The sequence below is a fragment of the Phaenicophaeus curvirostris genome, chromosome 20 (assembly GCF_032191515.1).
Source record: "Phaenicophaeus curvirostris isolate KB17595 chromosome 20, BPBGC_Pcur_1.0, whole genome shotgun sequence".
NCBI lineage: Eukaryota > Metazoa > Chordata > Aves > Cuculiformes > Cuculidae > Phaenicophaeus > Phaenicophaeus curvirostris.
In genome coordinates, this window is record NC_091411.1 from 3,326,434 (window position 1) to 3,348,159 (window position 21,726).

At 46.1% G+C, this 21,726-nt stretch overlaps 1 protein-coding gene across 20 annotated transcripts in view; it reads left to right on the plus strand.

Annotated features, from left to right (window-relative positions):
* CACNA1B (calcium voltage-gated channel subunit alpha1 B) overlaps nucleotides 1-21,726 on the plus strand; it is a 317,979-nt gene that overhangs the window by 131,669 nt on the left and 164,584 nt on the right. For all 20 annotated transcript variants that reach the window (XM_069872974.1, XM_069872988.1, XM_069872975.1 and 17 more), the window contains one exon: nucleotides 11,395-11,498. In XM_069872974.1, coding sequence (XP_069729075.1) covers nucleotides 11,395-11,498 — 104 coding nt within the window. The remainder of the gene's footprint in view (nucleotides 1-11,394; nucleotides 11,499-21,726) is intronic.

The following is a 21,726-nucleotide window of genomic DNA, read 5'->3' on the forward strand; positions in this document are numbered from 1 at the left end:
ATCATCAAGTCCAACCATTCCTATCAAATACTAAACCATGCCCCTCAGCACCTCGTCCACCCGTCCCTTAAACACCTCCAGGGAAGGTGATTCAACCCCCTCCCTGGGCAGCCTCTGTCAGTGCCCAATGACCCTTTCTGTGAAAAATTTTTTCCTAATGTTCAGCCTAAACCTCCTCTGGTGGAGCTTGAGGCCATTCCCTCTTGTCCTGTCACCTGGGAGAAGAGGCCAGCATCCTCCTCTCCACAACTGCATTTGGGTACCTCTCGTTACAGCTCTGGTCTTTCGGGGCTCTGTTCATCATTGTGCCATTAACTTGCTCTGTGACTTTGCAGAAGGACCTCGCGTCTCTAAAATGCACATTCCAGGCAGCTTCAGTGCTGTAACTACCTTGCGGGGTGGGGTTCCTGGGGTGGCTGGTTGTGTGGTTGTTGAGGGAATGCTTTCTCCTGAGTACCTGAGGACCGACCTTCCTTATTGTAAATGCATTGCCTGTTTCCAACAGGAATTGCCTAGACAAAGTTTACATCCATAATTAAACTCCAAAGCCATTTAAATATAAAAGAAAAGGGAGGAGACATTACAAAAACAGATGAAAAAACTAGGTAGAGTCCCTTGGCCAGCCTGTAATTTTTGACAGTGAAAGAGCTTTCACTGTGCCAGGCAGGCATGCTCATGAATAAAGCAGCTGAGTGAGTCCTCACTATCTGGGGAAAGGATGAATTTTTTATCAAGAGATCCTGTTAGCATATTTACGTATTGAATTATTGTGCCATAAGCCTTCGGATCAAGGCATAAAACAGCAGCGGGTTTGCTTTTTCAGTCTTCCCAGCTCTATAAAGCTGGAGAAGGGGAGAAACAAAGGGAAGGATTTGCTCCTATTTCAATTTGGCTGAATTAACATTATTCCTGCTTGCAATGACTGTAGTTAAAACATGTTCATACATGGCTGGCAGTATTGTAGCAAAAATAAATGCTGCCAGCTTCTAGGATTTTACTGAGAGTCTTCTGGTCTTTGGGTTGATTTTACGCATTTGAATGCTTTCCTCTGAAAGCCCATCCTGGATTTATACGTTTGAGAGAATTATAGCTCCCTTCTTTTGTTTGAGACTTTCTAACTCTTGTCATTGGAAAGAAAAACTAGAAAATCTGAATTCTAGAGCATCAAACCCCCAAGGTCTAATTACCTAAGTGTATGCATTAATTTTTCCTTTAGTGTGTATATATTTTTCCTTTTTTAAACAATGATCTCCTCTGCTTGAGGCTTCCACCTGGATTTTCTGCCCCATATGGTGATGGGAGCCTTGCACTCCTGTTTGATGTTGTGAAGATGTTGCTTGAGCTGTTATTCCCTCTCTGTTTTTATTGCCCACTGTGTGGAAGGGATTTCTCTTCCTGGAACAAAGGAAACACGTTGTTCTGGTATGTGTTGTGTATTTGATTGTCCAATGTGCTGCAGCTGTTGTTTTGGGATGTCTGGGTGTCAAGGCAGCTCCACGGGGTGCAGGGGTGAGCAGGCAGAATGGGGTAGCTCTGGGACTGGATGGAATCAGCACGGCTCCAGGAGGAGATCCTCTAGTATTGAGTTATTAGCTGAACATCCTACGGATCTTAGGGCTTCTTGAGACTGTATCCATCCCATAGCCAGACATGGAAACCTCCATCTAAGGAGTTTTAAGTACACATAAGCAGATAAACCCACAGGTATTTAATCCTTACTCCAAGTTCCCCTGCAGCTTGCAGGGCTGGGACTCTTCCATTTTAATTCAACTCCTCTACATACAAGGGCACTTGTTCCAAACGATCTGAATCCACTCATCCCAGATATCTGCTCAAGATATTTGAATCCCAATCCAACCCTGTCTTGCTGTACATAGCATGTGTAGGAGTGTGATTTGGGCTGACCACTAATTTCAGTACACAGGCCACTGTAGTTTTATCCTTCACACGGATGAGCACTCCAGGCAGGTGCTCTGTCATCTCCTTCCCCTGGTCCAACCCCTAAGCATCAATCAGAAATGCACCTCTCTGCCAATTTAATTTTGCTTGGAAGGGTCAATGGCCAGCACTCCCCCCATCCCCGGCTGTCGTGTCCCTGCAGAGCTGGACAGCAGATGCTCTCTGCAAATGGACTGAAACATCTGAAAGTCAGTAGCCTAAGTTATTGGACTGACTTTGTGCCTAGTTTGTATTTAAACTGAAATTGGATGAGGGGGAAAAGGGGGCTTTTTTTGATTCCAGATTCTGGTAATTTTTGTAAGCCATCACATTAGGTCAGGACTTGAGAGTTGGGATTTCTGCTGGTCTGTTGAGAAGCACGGACGCAGCTCTTCTTTCACCTGGCTGTGACCCAGTTTCATCTTCTGTAAAGCTGGGGGTAGCAACAGTGGCTTCAGTGCAAGGCTTGGTGATGCTTCTGGGTGAAAAAGTCTATGTAAGACTTTAATATGAAAGCCTTTTAAAAAGATGTATTTAGTTTTTTCCCCCCCCTTCTGGTTTCAGTTGATTCAAAGAGGTGCAGGGGAAAAAATTAAGAAAACAAAAAGGATAAAAATGATAAAAACAGGTAAAAAAAGGGGGGGGAAGGGAGAAAAAAATTTTAAGTTGTAAATTTTAATATCTTTTTTGTAACCGGATAAATGGAATATAGCAAAAATGCTTAACAGCTCTACTGAATGAGATGTTAAGGTATGACTTTCTTGGGGAGATCTGAGGAAGATGCTGTCCTCCTCCTCAGCTCTACCCAATTTGTTACTGATGGAGGACTGAGGCCTCTTCATTATCCCCTGGACTTATTTCTGGAGGTTGCAATGTTTTAAGAAGTTTATGCAAATCCCTCCAGTCCCCTTTTGTGGTCACATTGGTCTAAAACAAAACTGAAATACAATAAAGCTATTCAATGTCCTGCTAGATTTGAGGTTTGAGTTTATCCTTTTAAGGGGGAAGCCAAGTGTCTTATGCTCTAATCTGACAAATATATTGGGCTGTGCTCTGCCAGGCTGGATTTTAGGGCAGAGGTATTTTCAGGCTCAGGGGAGACCTTATCATTCTTTACAGCTACCTGGAAGGAGGTTGTGGTGAGGTGGGTGCTGGTCTCTTCTCCCAAGAAACAAGTGATAGGAATTGGCCTCAAGTTGTGCCAGGGAAAGTTTGGATTGATTATTACGAAAAATTTCTTTACTGAGAGCTGTGAAGCCTGGGCAGAGGCTTCCCAGGGCAGTGGTTGAGTCTCCATACCTGGAGGGGTTCAGAATACATGTAGATGTGGCACCTGGGGACATGGTTTAGTGGGCATGGTGTGGCTGGGCTGGTGGTTGGACAGGATGAGCCTAGAGGTCTTTTCCAACCTTAATGATTTTATGATTCTATGACTTTCCACCAGGGACTTGGCTTACAAACATGGTGCAAATAATGATGGATATGTCTTCTATTAGAATAGGCAACGCTTATGCTTGACCACAGCTATATATTCAGTGACTTGCGATGTGAGGTAGGTTTGGACTTGAATCTATTAAGCTGATATGAAACCTCTGTCTCCTCCTCCATCTGTGAAAGCACTCTGTTGAAGTGAAGATTGACGCTTTGGGATATTGTGATAATGTGGACTATGTAGCATCTCAGTGCAGTGGCTGGTTTAGATGTCATTTGAATCTGTGATTATGTTGTGAATAGTGTAGGTCGCCATTGATTTGGAATGGCTTTTCTCAGCAAATTTGCGTTTTCTACCCTTATACCTTGTTGTGCAAGGTCTGCCTGTCCCTGTTGAAGAGCTTAGCAGGAGTTACTTTCATAGAATCATAGAATAACCAGGTTGGAAGAGACCCATTGGATCGAGTCCAACCATTCCTATCAAACACTAAACCATGCCCCTCAGTGCCTTGTCTACCCATCCCTTAAACACCTCCAAGGAAGGTGACTCAACCCCCTCCCTGGGCAGCCTCTGCCAGTGCCCAATGACCCTTTCTGTGAACATTTTTTTCCTAATGTCCAGCCTAAACCTCCCCTGGTGGAGCTTGAGGCCATTCTCTCTTGTCCTGTCCCCTGTCACTTTGTGCCTAGAGAAAGGGTGCTGGGTAAGGGAGGGCTCCACATGCTCATTGTACAGGCTTTTAATGTTTTTGGGTTTGTTCTCTGTAATTTCTGTGTTCATCTAATCCAAAGAATAGGAAAAGATAGAAATAAATTAACCATAAGTAGCGTTGCTAATTGACGGAAGTAGTGAGGAGTGAATTGTGAAGCATAAGATGAAGGGGAAAAAGAATTCATCTCTTGAAGTCAGTTGAGAGTTTTCCTCAATGCAAAAGCACTTATCTAAGGGAAGATTGCACTTTAATTGCCCCAAATAAGTCAGGCTCTCCCATTGATTAGATTAAAGTCAATAAATGCTAGGTGTACTACACATTTTGATTAAAAATATAGTAAAGAGCTATGGTCTGTGGTGTTTCAGCTTTGGCTGTATCTGTCAGATTAGATCCTTTTGTTATTGAACCCCACTCTGGAAACATTTCCAAAGGATTACATGTTAGCCCATTAATTACTTGTTATTCACATTGACGGACAATGTGCTGAGCAAAGCAGTGGCAGAATTTCTTCCTTGGAGATGTGGAACAGTCGCCTCAGGGTTGCTACTCCTGTCAAAAGTGGCTGAAAGAAAAAACTCCTGTAAGTGGCAGAATGACTTCAGAGGAAAAGAGAGTTGTTTTGTTGCTCTACTGGTAGAAAAGTGGAGTAACTCTTAAGACTGAATGGGTTTGTAACAGCTTGAGGGCCCTAAGCAGCATCTTTGCGCAGCCAGGGAAGCCTTGATCTCCATCTGCCTGCAGGACATGCCTAGACCTTGTTCTGGGCTTTATTACTCTGGTTGGTGCTGATACATGGTAGGATGGTTTGTGACTTTACAGTTCTATGGATGCTGCCCTTAAGGTCTTGTACAAACCTCCAAAGTCAACAGAACACCTATAAAGGCATTTTGGCAGCCTAGGAGGTGGCAGAGAAGCTCTGGTGAAGGCTGCTACACAGCTTCTCTCTTTGAGAGCTGCCTGCCAACCATAGTGGTTGCAGAAGGGAGTTTGCACGTGTGGAGGAGAAGATGATCTGCTGTGGAGGGTCAGTTCCCCCAGCAGCTGGCCTGCACTGACATCTTACCCTGTGGAGCAGCTTCCTGAGTGCAAGTCAGAAGTCATTAGGATGACTGTGTAATTTGTATTAATTATAGGCTTACCATGGAGTGTTCACATGTGGGTCTGTGGTGATAGAGTTGACCTGGTGTAGCCTTGCATGTGGACATGCCTGAGCTCTCTCTTCCTCCCAGTACAGAAATAAAGGAACTGCAGGTAGACATAGTGATGACTTGGGGAGAAAAACAAAGAGAATGATGGTGTTTTGATCAGAAACCTGGAAATCGGGAGCTGAAACATGAAATTTTTTTGCTTAGGTTCATTGCAGCACAGCAGTCTCCAATCAGGATAGCCAGACCCTGCCATGCACCACCTGGGATTGTCCTATGGCAAAGGTCTTTGCTGTTCTGCTGCTTTTGTGTTACCCAAGAGGATTTAAACAGGTTCAGCTGTGTTTAATAGCTTATTTGAGTAAGTTATTTAAAGACATCCTAGCAATGCCTGGCTCTCTTGGTCCTTGTCATATGCTGAATAGGGCTGTGGGCAGTGCAGAGCGGTGGCAAGTCTTCTCTTTGCACTAGCAAGGAGAACCTTTCAGCTTTGGATCACGGATCCATCAGGTGCACCGTGGGGCATGGGCTTAGTATGTCAGTTTGCTGTCTGCTGCTCAGAGGGACACATGCCCAGGTACGTGGGAATCCCCTGTCCCTCTTGCCACAAGAAATGCAGGTTTTAGGTTGTGTTGCAGAGGTCAGAGGAGAGTGGGAGGTTGTGGGCAGCTGTGCTATCTGCTTAGGGGAAAAGAGACAGGATTTGGGGGATTATTCTGTATCTGACTGTCTCTAGATTTCAGTCCGTAAATCTTCCACAGCCAAAGACTTGCCACCCGTTGAACAGAGGCAGCCACTTGCCTGTTCACAGGGCTGTATTTAAACCAAATCTCACTTAATTGTGTGTTTGTTAGTTTGGGATTCCAGAACCAGAATCTCATCACTGATGCAAACAGTGATCAAGAACCCCTGGCAGAAACTGCCCAGGCTTCCCTTCCTGGGGCTGCTGGGTCTTTTTCTGCAAGGGCTGTCATAGTTTTCCCAGTAACTCCCCACTGCAGATGGAAAGACAGAAGCCTTGCTGGCAAGGAAGTGCTGCCGGAGTATTTACACACTCATTCCCTTACTAAACCAGCTCCTGCTCCCTTTGATCAGCCCTGTTTGAAGTCAGCAGCATGTGAGATTCGGCCTGGAGGCTGATGGGCTGTGAGGCTCTCCTGGTGATGCCCCAGCTGTGGGGAACACTGAGCTGAAAGTAGGTGAGGTCCTCGGAGAGCTGGCGTTGTGTGGCGAGTGTGGGGATGGGCTGGGAGAAGGATGTCAGAGAAGACAAAGCTTTGCTGACCATTTTCATAGAATCGTTTGGTTGGAAAAGACCTTCGAGATCACAAAGTCAAATTGTACCTGTCAGCCATGACAGGTACACGTTGCTGAGCACCATGTTGCTGAGCACCTCATATGCCCAGCTTTTAAACACCTGCAAGGATGGGGACTCAGCCACTGCCCTGGGCAGCCTTTTCTAGTGCCTAAGAAGCCTTTCAATGAAGAAATTTTTCCTAATATCTAATCTGAACATGCCCTGGTGCAACTTCAGGCCATTTTCTTTTGTCGTATGACTTTTTACTTGGGAGTAAAAAGTAATTTTGTAGTGATGTAGTTTCTGGCCTTGCAGCAGCAAGAAGCTCCAGCCACAGATTAACCTCATCTCAGGGCAGCAGGCACAAGGTTCCCGCCTTCTCGGGAACACGGGCTACAGCCAGGGCTGCAGAAAGGAAGATAAAAGGTGATATAAAAGCATTTCTGGACTCTGCAGCACATTGCAAGCACCAGTAGGCTGCTTTCAAGTCAATTGTTTAAGCTGCATATCTTTAAATGAATTAATAATTAGTTGCAGCTGCCATCTTGTTAATGTAATGAAGCAGTGGCCTAACAGCTCGCTGTGTCTGAGAGGCGAAGTATCAGTACCAGCCTTTCTCTGGTGTTGGACAAGTCACAACAGGCTTGGTTGTGGGAAGTATCTCGTGCTTTGCTGGAGTACAGTCTGTTCTCTTCAGCTGCGTTGGGAGTTCAGGGCATTAATCTCTGTGCATGACAGAAGCCTTTTTAGCTTCTACATTTGTTATAGATGACATATAGTATTCACCCACCTACTTCTGGAGAGAGATGGCCGTGCTGTCATTGCCAGCGACGTGCTCAGAGCTGCGTGAAAGGGAAGAGAGAGCCCCCAGGTGCTTCAAGCCACCTGTGCAGAGATCCAATGTACAAAGGTTGTCCTTTGGCATCCAGCTGTGACCTGGGCACTCCTGCTGAGCAATGGCATCAGGCTGCAGGGTAGATAACGAAGGAAAGTCACATGGAAGAGACTAAGGATGATGTTGTTGGGATTTTAGGTCAGACTTTCAGTGGGGTGGGGGTGGAGGGAAATGAAAGGAGGAGGCACCAGCTGTGAATTGGCATAGTGGGCACATGTTTCTGCAAGCACCGTGTCAGAGGGTGGAAGCAGCCTGGAGCTGAACAGAGGTTGCGCAAAGGGCTTGTGGCAGCTGGGCTTGTTGGGAAGGGCATATCAGGGGCTGGAGAGTTCATATGGGCTCCTCCTCTGGGTCTCCACTGCGACCCTGAAAGCATCCCTTAGGCTTCCAGTGCCTGTTTCACACTGTGCAGCATCTCTCCTGTGGGAGTCTTGTGCTGCTGAGTTTAAGAGACATGAGCGGCTTGGTACTGGTATCCCAAGCAAGTCTTCAACTTGATGTGGTGCTCATGAAAAGACCTGCAGCCCTGTTACTCACCAGTGGGTTCCTTGGCTCCTGAGCAGTGAGGGAGCCCTCCTGTAAGCCCTTAGGAATGGTTGGACTCGATAATCCTGTGGGTCTTTTCCAACCTAGTGATTTTGTGATTCTGTGAATGTAATTCTGGCACATCATGACAAGTATTTTAATTCTCCTTCTTCCCTATTGGGTTGGACCTGTGGTTAGGATCAAGTAGCACTGACAGTCAGCCAGGCGTTACCAGTGAAATGTTTTAGCTGGAACATAAAAATTGATTTGATCTCTTGGCTCATTGTGCTTAATGAACAAGCCTGGAGCTGGGCCACAGCCCAAGCCTTGGTGGTTCTGGAGGCAGAAGGCTGCCTCCTCTCCTCAGCTCAACCAGAGGTGCCTGTGGGTCTCTGTTTGCTTTTCTGGAAGGAAAGGAATTTGGTTGTCCTGGCAGCAAACAGGTCTGATTGATTAAAGCATCTCACCAGGGCGGAGCCAGTGCCATAAACAGTGATTGGCTTCAAGCATGCTTGGAAACACTGGGAAAGGTTCTGCACAACCGTGAAGTCTCTGCTTGCTTCGGAGAAGTTTTTCATCAACCCTTTTACCAGGTGTTTTGTCCTCTAGTTTGTCCTGGATCCCTGTGTGTAAGGCAGAGCAAAGGAAGTGAGGCTCTGCCCTGAGCATGAGGTAGGGCAGCAAACGCTCAGAGAAGGGTGGTTAATTAGTCATGTTTCAGCACATTTCATTTTTAAGGGCTTTGATCGTGGCATGGAATTGTGGATCTGTCGCCAAGTTTGGGCTTCAAATGAATAAATAAATGATAAACGATCATTTGGCAGCAGTGAACCTACTGCACTCTCTTTGCATGTTTATGTGGTTTCCCTTCTCCCATCTGTTCCCTTCCTCCAGCTCTTCCTTGGGGGATGGCTCTCCAACCTCCCTTGCCTGGCTGACGGCAGTCCCCAGCCTTCCTGAATGGGATGTCCTTGCTCCAGCTGGAGAAAAGAGGGCTGCCACTTTGGTACACAAATCAAGAAATGATAAACAGCCTCTAAATATAAAAACATGGTCTTTGCTCTGGTGATCCCAGGAGAGCAGGCTGGGGTGGTACCATGCACTTCCCTGATGTGTTCCTTCCCCTGTTCCTGGCACTGCCGAGGCCACAACTTGAATCATTGGTTCAGTTTCTGAGCCCCTCACTACAAGGAAGATATTGAGGGGCTGGAGCACATCTGGAGAAGGGGAATGGAGCCATGGAAGGGTCTGAAGCCCAGGGGTTCTGGGAGCAGCTGAGGGACCTGGGGCTGTTTAGCCTGGCGAAAAGGAGGCTGACAGGAGACCTTATCACTGGCTACAACTTCCTGAAAAGAGGTTGTGGTGAGGTGGGTGTTGGTCTCTTCTCCCAAGTAACAAATGGCCAAACAAGAGGAAATGGCCTGGAGTTGCTCCAAGAAAGGCTTACATTAGATATCAGGAAATATTTCTTCATTGAAAGGGTTCTCAACCACTGGTAGAGGCTGCCCAGGGCGGTGGTTGAGTTCCTGTCCTCGGAGATATTTAAAAGATGGGTAGACAAGGTGCTCAGGGATCTGGTTTTGTAGCAGACAAGTACAATTGGACTCAGTGATCCGAAAGTTTTTTTCCAACCAAATGATTTCTATGTGTTAGGGAAGAAGCACAGAGGACAAGTGGCCTTGCTTCATCCAAACCCATCTGTAGAGATGTGGCGCAGGAGGACAAGGAAAGAAAATAGCTAAAAGCAGAGGGAGAGAGGAATTGGAAGACAAAACAGTGCATGAAGAAGTGACACTGCTGGGATGGGATGACAAGTATTTTAAAAGACATTGCAAAACCATAATGAGAGATTGGGCTGCACAGTTTTCCCCACCTTTCTGCTTGTTTTCCCAGCCTGTTTTCTCTTCACATTCATTTGTCTGTCACACGCTAGTTTTGCCTTTAGCAGGGGTGGTTTGTGGCGAGGTTTGTTAGTTGCTGTTCCTCTTGGGTGAGTCACTGATCAACTGACATAGATATTTCTGAAGATGTTTGCTATTTGGAGAAAAGCTTGTCATGTGTTTGATCCAGAGCATGTTCCTTGAGAAAGAATTTAGGTAGATGTGCATCGTATTAAAAATGTCTTGGGAGGTACTTACTTGCTATAAATATTATTACCTGCAAGAAATGCTATGACATATGCCATCTGCATTGTCTTTACTTGTTCACTGGGCAAGTTTTACTCATGCAGAGACATTTTGAGGTGGCAGCTTGAACTTGTGTGGCTGAAATAAAGCCCATTTGAAGCACTTTTTTTCCCATGAATCTTTCTGCAAGGAAAATTATGCTTGCAAATATGATTTGGAGTAGTGACCAAAAAAAGCACCACAGATAATAAGTTAAAGACACCAATATCTGTTAGAATAAATGCAATTTTTTTTGCAAGTTGGTGTTTGAGAGCTTTTCTCTGTGGTCTCTGCCAGCCTCTGCGGCTAGAGGGGAGGTGAGCTCTGTGTTCGGGTTATTCTTTACCATCTGCAGGAGGAGAAGAACGTCTTTGGATCTTTTCTTTTTGCTTTCCTTTTACCCTCCTTTCCACCAGCCACCAGGTTCTCAAATTGCAGCATTCTTCACTTACAAAAGAAGAATTTGCATTTTTCTCAGCACTTGGCTTCTGGAAATGGCCATGTGGCATTTTACTTTTCAGCAGTTCCTTGAAGAGCTCCCTTGTGGTTGATGAATGCAGAAGCTTTGTCATAAACTGAACCACCCTCTCCTCCCCTTAATCTAGACTGCTGCTTACTCAGGGAACCTCAGACAGGTTTTGATGATAGAAGCCCAAAATACTGAGTAAGCAGATGTGGAATTGCAATCACTCTGAAGATGCCTCATTTTCTTGCAGGCTTCTTGCCTTCTCCTGCTCTGAGTGTATGTGCACGTTCTGGGCAGGCTGCCATGCTCTGCCTTAATTGCAGCACAGATTAACGGATGGCTGTGGTTCCCTCCTGTTGTTGGGTGTCTCCTTTCAGAATGTGACACTGATGCTCAGCTCGTGGGAAGTCAGAGTTGGGGTGGGGAGGGAGGAGGCTGGTGTAGAAAGACTGCAGAAGTAGGTCAGTTAAAAGCGTGTTTTGGCCCTGCAGCAGGGTCAGCCTGGAGCAGTGGAGGTAGATGAATTTTCTCACTGGAGAGCATGACAAATTGTGGTGTGGATGGTGGGACAACCAGCTTGGTTCATCAGTACTTTTGCTGACATAGAAAAAGACCTGTGAGATCATTGAGTCCAGCTGTACCTGTCCACTACTAAACCATGCATGGTGAATGTAACAGAACTAACCAGTACACCAGTGGTGGACAGCCTCGTGGAAATCCAAAGGGAATCTCTCTTGCCCACTGCCCTGCACTTCCTAATGGGATTTTCTTTCTGAGGCTGATTAATATTTTTCTTTCTCCTTTTCTTTTTGTTTCCAGACAAACGATGCTGCAGGAAATACATGGAACTGGCTTTACTTTATCCCTCTCATCATCATTGGCTCCTTCTTCATGCTCAACTTGGTGCTGGGCGTCTTATCAGGGTAAGACACTCTAGTGACTTGTTTGTCCTCACCTGGATATGAAAAGGGAAGGCATGTTGGGTTTAACACTGTGAGAGGATGAAGGACAAAACAAGAAGATAGGATGAAACATCACACCGTATATTGACCTTCTTCACACATTTCCTACCCTGTCCTTTCCTTGTGGTGGAGTATTTCTATAAGACTGTAGAGCCTTAGGAGGGGGAATAGGCTGGTAAGAAAACATTATCTGAGATGATTCTGAATACAGGCCCAAGAGTTCAGTGAGCTTCTTGTAATTGTACTGACTTGGGTCTGCACAGCCAGCTCTGACTCCTGTGTCATCGTGAAAACCTGTTAGGAACCCACTGATGCTAATATGAATGCTTGAGTGCTGGAGTTGGACATCAAAATGTTCATAATGCACTTGATCTAACTGTGCAGCGTGGAGAAAGGGGAAGCTCCAACAGAAGGCAATTACAAGATCTCAGGACCTTTTTTTTTTTTGCTTGGGTTTTCTTGCTTGTTTTTTTAAAAAATCTGTAACAGTTTAAGCCAATGTCTGGGTTTTGGGGACACACTGGTCTCTTGATGCTCAAACCCCAGGGGTCAGCCAAGGATCTGGTGTTTGTTCGTTACGAATTTTGGGGCTGGACCATTATAGAGGTGAAGCTGCCAAGTTTGAAGCCCAGCTGGAACGTCCCCAGCAGCTGTGGAAATTTGATCTGGAATGAACAACCTGACTCTCCAAATGGTTTGCAGTATCTTAGACTTTGGCACCTCATTTTGCACAGTTTCTCCTTAGCCCACCTAGGCGATCTAAATTATGTAGATCTATAAAGATTGAGATCTATTTCTCAGTCTTGGCAACACAAAAAGAGAGAAAAGAGTTAAGTAAAAGCCCTTCAGTGCTGCACCTTTGCTCCTTCTCTTTAAATTACTAGAGAAAGAAAAATGTTTTCTAAAGGACAGGCTCAGGCTCATGCTCAAGTTTATTGAGAATCCTCTTCCTTAAAGCACGCAGGAGCAGGGAGGCAGCAATGCAGTTTTGTTTGAGGACTGGGAGATGTGCTGCTACAAGGCAGGGTCACAGAGGCCGTGTCATGTACTTTGCCGTTCCTTCAGTCCAGGAATAATGGCCACGATCAATAACTGATCAAAGCCATTCGTCAGACATCCTGTTGTATCAGAGGCTTTGTAAAAGAGAGCTTCGTGACCATACTTGTCTGACACATGATTTAAAGCCAGCGCCAGAGCCAGGGCTGATTATGGTTCATTAGGTAGTTCATCTCCCTCGTTCCACAGTGGGTTCAGCCTGCGTTGGCTGTAATGATACTTGTCATTTAAAACAAAACTCAGAAGCCTGCAGGCTCCTGTTCCTTTGTGCTGGATTCAAACATGTTTGCTGACCGAAAGATGGAGACCTCTGTCTGGCTCTCCTGAAAGCCTCTTGTTGCTTGGGGCAAAATAGGAATATTATATAAATGTGTACCTTCTATAAAAGATGCAGCCCTGTGTATCAGGTTTCCCTTTGTTAGTGGTGAGGATGATAACATCTTCTTCACAGAGGGAAGCTTTTAAATTCTGTTTTGCATAGTGGTTTGATGTCCTTGTCTGGGGAGAGACTGAAGAAAACAAACATCGTAGCAGAGGTGTTGACCACGCTGCTCAGCAGGTTGCTAGTGGGCTCTGGCTATTAAGCAATGAAGGAAACTGGGTATATCGGATGGACTGGGGATGGGAAGGCCCTCTGAAGGCAGAGGCTGCTGCCTGTGTATTCTCTAACCAAAAGCCCCAGACATCACTATAGAAAAAGAAAATCACAGAATGACCTGAGTTGGAAGGGACCCACAAGGATCATTGAGTCCAGCTCCTGTCTTTGCACAGGACAACCCAAACATTCACACTATGTGTCCGAGGGCGTTGGCCAAATAATTCTGGAATACTGCCAGGCTGTCAGGTGCCATGACTGCTTCCCTGGGGAGCTGTTCCAGTGCTCCACCGCCCTCTGGATGAACCTTTTCCTCATGTTCAACCTGACCCTCTCCCAGCGCATCTTCATGCCATTCCCTTGGGTCCTATGACAGGTTGCTGGAAAGAAGAGATTAATGCTTGCTTCTCTCCTCCCCCTGTGAGGAAGCTGTAGACCATGGTGAGGTCTGTCCTCAGTTTCCTCTTTTCCTGGCTGAACACACCAAGTGACTTCAGCTGCTCGTCATACAATTTCCCCTCTAAGCCCCTCACCAACTTTGTGTCCTCCTCTGGACACTCTCCTGTAGCTTTAGATCCTGTCTATATTGCCCAAAACTGCACCCAGCACTCAAGGCGGGGCCACACTAATGTGGAGTAGAGAAAGACAATCCCATCCCTTGACCAGCTGAAGGTGGTTATTTGCCTGGCTGGCTGTACAGAGAGAAGGGGCCACTGGCAAATGCATGTTGACTTCCATAGGGTACAGTTTCACTCAAGGACATTATGCCATCCATGCCCCAGTGACAGGGTCAGCTAGTGGCTCCTGCAGCAGAGACTCTTAGCAATATCCCATACTCCTGTTTCAATAAAAGAAAGTTGATTTAGAGTTAAGGGCTCTACACAGAGCCTCTGTCAGCCTCTGGCCTGGACAGGCGCACACTCTCCTGGGTGGAAAACTGGTTGGCTGGCCAGGCCCAGAGAGTGGTGGGAAATGGAGTTAACTCCAGCTGGAGGCCAGATACAAGTGGTGTCCCCAGGGCTCAGTGCTGGGTCCAGCCCTGTTCAATGTCTTTATCAATGACCTGGATGAAGGCATCAAGTGCACCCTTAGCAAGTTTGCGGACGACACTAAGCTGGGTGGAAGCGTGGATCTGCTGGAGGGTAAGGAGGCTCCAAAGGGATCTGAACAGGCTGGACCGCTGGGCTGAGACCAATGGCATGAGGTTTAACAAGGCTGGGGTTGTTTAGCCTGGAGAAGAGGAGGCTGAGGGGAGACCTTATTGCTTTCTACAACTACCTGAAAGGAAGAGTACAGGTAGTACAAGTGACAGGGGACAGGACAAGGGGGAATGGCCTCAAGCTGCGTCAGACTGGACATCAGGAAAAAAAATTACCACAAAAAGGGTCATTGGGCACTTGTAGAGGCTGCCTAGGGAGGTGGTTGAGTCACCTTCCCTGGAGTTGTTTAAAAGATGCATAGATGAGGTGTTCAGGGACATGGTTTAGTGGTTGATAGGAATGGTTGGACTCAATGATCCCAGAGGTCTTTTCCAACCTGGCAATTCTATGATTCTATGAAATAGCCCATGAACAGGGTTAACTCAGCAACCATTCACCTGTTGCTTATTTTGATGATCAGCGCACCTCACAGGCTCTAGTATTATTCTGGCTGTATCCTGGGAGTGATGCAGTGCTCTGCTCTCCTCCGCATGTTACAGAGAGAAAACAGCCGGGTAGAAAGAGGAGATGTAACGCCTCAAGAAAACAATTGCAAAGCTGTTGTTAGGTCACTGGTTTCCTGGGCTTGTGTTCGATCTTTCTTTCATCCTCTTTCACTAAAGCCCTCTTAGTCAGGTTATATTTTATTTTCCAGAACTTTGCCATGTACATCATCAGCATTTAGGGGGTTAAGCTTCAGCATGCCACTGTCTGTACCTTGAAAAGCCACAGAAAAAGCTTTTACCCAAGTAGTTTTTATTGCTTTTGGTGCTGAGCTATTTCCTCTCATGTATTTGTGTTCCTGGGTGGGCAATAAGGAAGCTACAAATTTCTCAAGCAGGTATGCAGAAGCTATCACAGATTATGGCAATATAAATAATTTGAAATGACAACAAGTTATTGAGCTTCCTGCTGACACTAGATTATACAGAGTTTTGCCGTAACTCTTAATGGAATTTTCTGCCTTTCCATAGTTATTTTTGAACCTGTATCAACACTGGGCAGGTACTGAATGTGAGTGGGCTTTATCTGTTAGAGCAGTGCAGATAGATTGACCCGATTAGGATCCGGAGTCTCAGCTGCTAGCAAAATGCAAAACCATTTGTGTTGCAAATGCTACAGAAGGGACGATACCTGGTTTAAAATAAAGAGCAAACAACCTTTCCCTTCGGCTGATTCTTCACAGAATTATGATAAAAGCAAAGACAAGGGAGTGATAGGGAGATGTGGAAATCTGTTGGTAAAAACTTAGTATAAAAATCACTCGCAATCCTGGGCCACAGCTGATATGACAAAAACCTCTGAGTACCTAATGTGACTAGAAGTGTGTTCACTGTGTAATTCAGATTAAATGAGACTCTGCTGTACAGCGTGTCCTCACGCGTGCTGATCAAAGCACTGCCAGCGCTCTTATAATTGGTTAATAGCTAAATACCCTCCCTAAATGGCATGTTCTGCCTTCTGTTCCTTTCCCCTCCCTGATGCAAGCACTGGGTCCAGACTGCTGGCAGAGCTCAGCTCTGCTTGTGCCTCTGAATATCCAGATTTCCCCAATGGTTCTAGAGCATGGAGTGTGGTGGTGTTGTGAATTTCTTATTTTGGATGGTGCAATAGTGATGTTTGTCTGTTTTATGTCCTTACAAAAGACACGTGTTGCAGTGGGTACTGTGCTGTACATGCTCACCCCAGTGCTAGCAGTGGGGCTTTGGGGAAGTTGGTAGCAGCTCCCCCTTGCCAGGCTGCCCATCACAAGCAAAGACAGACTGTGCTGTTTTCCAGCTGTGAATATGGTAGGATTTAGAGGTTTCCTGGAGTACTGCAGTGGTCATGGTTATACAAGTGATCTGCAACTGAAACAGCTCCTGAAACCCAGGAACTGCCTTTGGTTGTTTATGGAGGATAAGGGGCTCTTCATCAGGAGCAGAGCATCTTGTTTGCTGTGGACTGGTGGTACCATGAGGCTGCATCCCTTGTTGGGGCTTTTCCTCTCCTCCCAGCTTTCTGTTTTCCCTCTGTGGTGCTTGATCCCTCAGTGAGCTGATAGAACTCAACAGCCCTGGAGAAAGCAAGAGCAGAAAACCACAGTTTTTCTTCTGGAGGAGCTTGTATTGAGTGCCACAGCTGATTCAAGAGAAGGCCAGGACTGTTTGGGGCCAGGAGAGCAGAAGTGGGAGAAGAGATTTCTCTCCCCTTTGATAGCATTGATACATTTGATAGGCTCCTTTGCTTCTTCATGTGAACTGTAGAGGTTTGCTCACTTGATCAAGATGTGCAGGTTGTCTTCTACTCATCCAGCTGCTGGGAAGCATGTGACTGCTCAAGCCTTATACCTCCCCAGTCACAGACACAAAGAAGGGAAAACAGAAACATGCACAGAGAAAAAGGGAAGATTAGATACCTGGTTAAAGTTCTGATTAACTATCCATCCACCCAAAGGATGAACCAGGTTTTGCTCATGCTAGAGAGCTGCCCTTAACTTTATTTCTCTGTTTTAGCCATGAGAAACCATTCTAGCCATGCTAACCTTGTTCCAGAAAGCTGGGATATCATTTTGTAAGGTTACCGGTGCAGAGTGGAACAGCAGTGGTAGTGAAAATGTGTAAGAATTTGTATCCATAACATATCTGGAGGAAAGCTGGGCGGGGGCGGGGGGTAGAGTGTTGTCTTTGACAGGAACTGCAGGGGCAGGACAAGTGGGAACAGTTTTCAGCTGGAAGAGGGGAGATGGAGATGAGATCTGAGGAAGAAATGTTTTGCTGTGAGGGTGGGGATGTGAAGACCCAAGTTGCCCAGAGCAGTGGTGGCTGCCCCACCCCTGGAGGTGTTCAAGGCCAGGTTGGATGGGGCTTGGAGCAACCAGTGGGAGATGTCTCTGCCCTTGGCAGGGGCGTTGGGACTGGATGGGCTTTGAGGTCCCTTCCAACCCTAACCCATTCCATGATTCTGTAATTTCTCTTGAAACATCTTTTTGTATTGACTGGGGCGGGCTGTTATTCTTTCTTATTAGATTATTCGTAAAATCTTAGTAGCTAAGGTAGCTGTAAAGGCACTGTCACAGGAAATACAACCTTTCCCTAGAAAAACATATTGTCTGCCTCTGGCAACACCATGGGAGTATTCTGGCTCCAAATCATACCAAGGAAGGCTGACCCCAGATGCCTTTCAATTTTCTCTAAACACAGAGTTGTTTGCTGCTTGGGATGCTGTGACTTTCAGCTTCAATTCTGACCAGGAGAAGCCCTATGATGACCCCGATAATTTTTTTTTTATTGAATTCTGCACTTGGTTCTGCAGTTCACTGTGAAGAAGGGAAAAAATACTTGCTATCGTATTCAAAAGTCCTGACCAGCGTTCATTCTTTTTCCTGTCCCTGCACTGTTTTCTTGCTCACAGGCTGCAGCCCTCTGTCATCCAGCCCTGGCAGCTGTTGCCACCAAGAGATGGGAACCCACCTCCATCCCCACCTTAGCTTCCTGGTGTTCCACCCTTTAGCAGTGATTTCCAATGCTGTTTTTCTCATCCTGCTGCTGTTCCCCTCCCAGCTCTCAGCCCAGCTAGCAGCTTTCTTCCGTGGGCTGGTGGGAATTATGGAGTTTTCTACTGCTTGGGCGTTGAGCTGGGTATTAATTTTGCCTGGTAATGAGCTGGATGATTCTGTACAATACATTTGTGACTGTTTTGATGCTTTGGATTACACAATGCAAAGAGGATAAATGTTATCATGGGATGCTGTGAGGAAGATTATTTAAGTTATTTAAAGTCTAAGTGCTTTTTGGCGCTGTTTGACGCAGTGGTGGGGAGTGGTGAGGGTGGCGAGACAGCAGGGGTGCTGGCCAGAGAGGGCAGCGCACTGTGAATGATGTATTTGAATACTGAGAATCTGTGTTTTCTTGAGTGTGAAAAATGCTGCCTGTCATGTACTTAAATATTTACGGTGAAGCCTGAGGTATTTCCAGACCAGCCAATAGAAAGTAATGATCTTTGCTGAGGTTTACTCATCCGACTGCAATAACCAAGCATGGAGAGGCACTGCAGTGGCCAGTTTGAATCTTCCCTGCTGAAGTACGACCATGACATGATGCAGAGGTGCTCTGTCCTGAGGTTTGCTACACCTGCCTCTTGTTATATGGGACCACCTGGTGTAAGAACCACAGGGAGATATTTTCAGTGGATGCAGCATCTTTGTGACAGCAGGAGCCTGGCAAGGGACACAGCTACAAACCATGCTGGCACCTTGCAGGTGAACGGGGTGAGGGTAAACAGTGCTTTAATTCTTCACTTCTGCACCATGTTCTGAGCAGTCTGCAACATGGAGTGGTGCTCTCTGGGCACAGACCCTTTAAAAAAAAAACACTCTCTTGTGTGCTCCAGTCTCCCTAGGGAATATCTTTCTGCCTTTTGTACCTCAGGGCACTGAGGCTTTTGCAGTGTTAGAGCAGCTCCCTGGAAGGAAGCACACCTCCATCCAGGCCTCATCGAGCCAGCTGCCTCAGAGACTTGCTCTTCTGAGTTTCATGACATGTTTTCCCATCCTGAGGATTTTTGCCAGATTGAGGTCATAAAACTTCAGCCTGCAAGACGTGCAGAGGCTGGAGAAAGAATCGGGCTGGTAATTTGTCATAATGGCAAAGCGCTCTTCTGTCCTCCTTCTCCCTCATTACAGAGATAATCATTCACTTCCACTGCAAGTTTGCTCCAAGTTCACTGTTACCTGCTGAGATCTGACTTTGGTTGGTGTTAATTACATGCAGCAGAAGAGCTGCATCATGAAAAGTTAGGAGATTCTGCTTGCTTTCTTATTGCTTTCAGTCTTTCCCCAGCCTGTGCTTAAAAAGGAGGGGAAAGAAAGGTAAAAAAAAAAAAAAAGTGTTCTTTTCTGTTGTTCCTTGCCCATCGCCCTTTTTAACAAAGCCATCGTTACAAATAAGGAACACAGGAGAATCTGCATTTCTTGCAGGAAGGTTCAGGGAGCAATGACTTTCCATGTGAGCTTTGTCTCACCAAGCTGGATGTCCTATCAAATGTGGGTCCTTAGCTCCTTTTGTGGTTTTGGTTAATACAGGAGAGATGGACTGCCTTTATTTGCCCTTCTGTTAAGCCACAATGGAAAATAAAGCCTGTAATATAGGAATGATACATAGAAGACCTAAATTTGAATTTCCTGGGGCCTCTGTGGTGATTTGATGAACAGAGCAGGGAGTTCATCCAGAAATTGCAGTAGGCTGATGCTATGAGATAAATGGTACTTTTAAATTCCATTTTTTGTCTTTGTTGTTGCCTTCTTTGAGCCAGGTTTGCCCAGCTGTGGTACTTACAGCTTTTCAAATTGGATTGGGTGGAATCAAAGGGAAATTGGCACAAGCTGAACATAAAGACAAAATGAAGGAAGGTGCATTGAAGGTTTCAACTCTGTGTCGTTCCTCTTCTCTTTCTAGAAATATAAGATGTACCCCTCATCTGGCTTGTATTTAAAGCATCTTCCTGCTAGGTTCAGTGATAAAAGTGACTGTGAAGTGTGGCTCAGTGCTGAGGTATCAGTCCCTCAGTGATCTTTTATCAGGTGGTTGAGGAGAGCTATATTTTCCCCCTCTTTAGACCAATGAGGAGGAAGCAGAAGCGGCTGTAGCTGTGCAGGATTGATTAAGCTGTTCCTTACTCCTATGCAGTGGATATTAGGACAAATTAAGCAGCTCAGCTGGCTGGGTCTGTTATAAGTGGGCTCAGTGTGGGAGAGATGGATGTTCCTGCTCAGACCCTGCTCAGTGTGATCCTGGCTGAGTGTAGCTCCAAGTGAGATAGAAACAGATAACACTGTGTGCCTTTGGGATTTTGTGCACCTGATGGGACAACCTGGGGCAGACGATGACCCGCAGAGCTTTGTTGTCTTCGTCTCCTTCCAGTGCTTCCCAGTTTGATCTCCTTGTGCCCCTGGGATGTGCTTCCTTTCATCTCCCTCAGATTTTCCTGTTGCCCAAATGAGGTGCATTTCCATGCTTTGTCTTCTTATCCCACGTGGGCTTTCTAATTGATACACTTTGCCTGTGTTCAGTGGTGACCTGGGACTGATTTTTAGAGGTATTTATACTCAGTGATTTAACAACACTCCACATGCATTTCTATTCATGTTTTCAAATCAGTAAATCAGAGGAATTGAATTATTTCTAGTTTTGCTTGCAGGTTTCTCTGGATTTTGTTTGTGAATGAGAATAACCATACCTTGGCTTGTCCTGCAGTCTTTCTGAGGCTTGCTGTGGTCAAGATATCCAATGCTGTGGTAAAGAAACCGATGTCCTTGCTGATGTTGTGTCATCTTGTTTGCAGCCCTTCTGGGTGCAAGGTGCCAGCTATGGATGCAGCTGAGCTGTGTCCTCTTGAGTTTGTGTCTTCCCTGCTACAGACCATGGCACCTTGTGTCCAGGCAGCTGGAAATTGCACTGCTTGTCTATTCACTCCTGGATTTATTTTGTATTTTTCTTTCCTAAGCCAAATCTGATTTTACCCTCCATCTATAGTTCTTACTCGCCGGCATACACCCAGGTTAATGCACTAAAACGAATGATGCCTGCTCTCATCTTCTTTGTCTCTTCCCCTCACCTCTTGCCTTCTGCATGCTGCCATGAATAATTCAGCCCCCGCAGTGGTTACCCTTCCTCCTCTTCTGGAGGAGATATTGTAAGAAATGCCAAAAGTTGGTGCCTTTGAGGTGCGTGGCCTGCAGGGCATCATCCCTGCAGGACTGCTGTCCTCCTGCCACTGCCTCCCTGGCAGTCCCTTTCGTGCTCATGGAGCTGTCTTGTGGGCTTAGCTTGGTCCTTTAATCTCTAAAAGAGTTCAAAGTGTCACTGGTGCTGCTGCTGGTGGTTCCGTGGTGATGGTGCACCCTGCTGAAACAAAGCGCTTCTAGAATCGAAGGAAGATGGTGTCTGCTGTGCCTGCTCAGACCCTGAGCTTTGCTCTTCTGCTTCAGATGCCCCTCTTTCCTATTTGGTGTCCTGCCTGCCTCCCTCTGCACTGCTGTAAGTCACCAAAACACCCACATGAAGGGTGAGGATGCCTAGCATGTCCCCAGGCTCTTCCTGCTTCTTCATCCTGAACACTGATCATCTGCTTTTCTCTCCATTTGCTGCTGTCCATCTTGCTCCTCCTCACTCTCCATGGGTTCTTATTCTCAATGTTAGGACTCCCTCAGTGTCTCTCAAAGAACAAGTTTGCCAAAGGTGCAATAAATGTTTAGCACGTACAAGGCTTTGTGTCTGTAGTTGTATAAACAGATACAGTCGTTGAGTTGTTGGCCTTTTTTTGTTGCACCCAGCAGAGGTTTCCTCTTGGCAAGGATTTA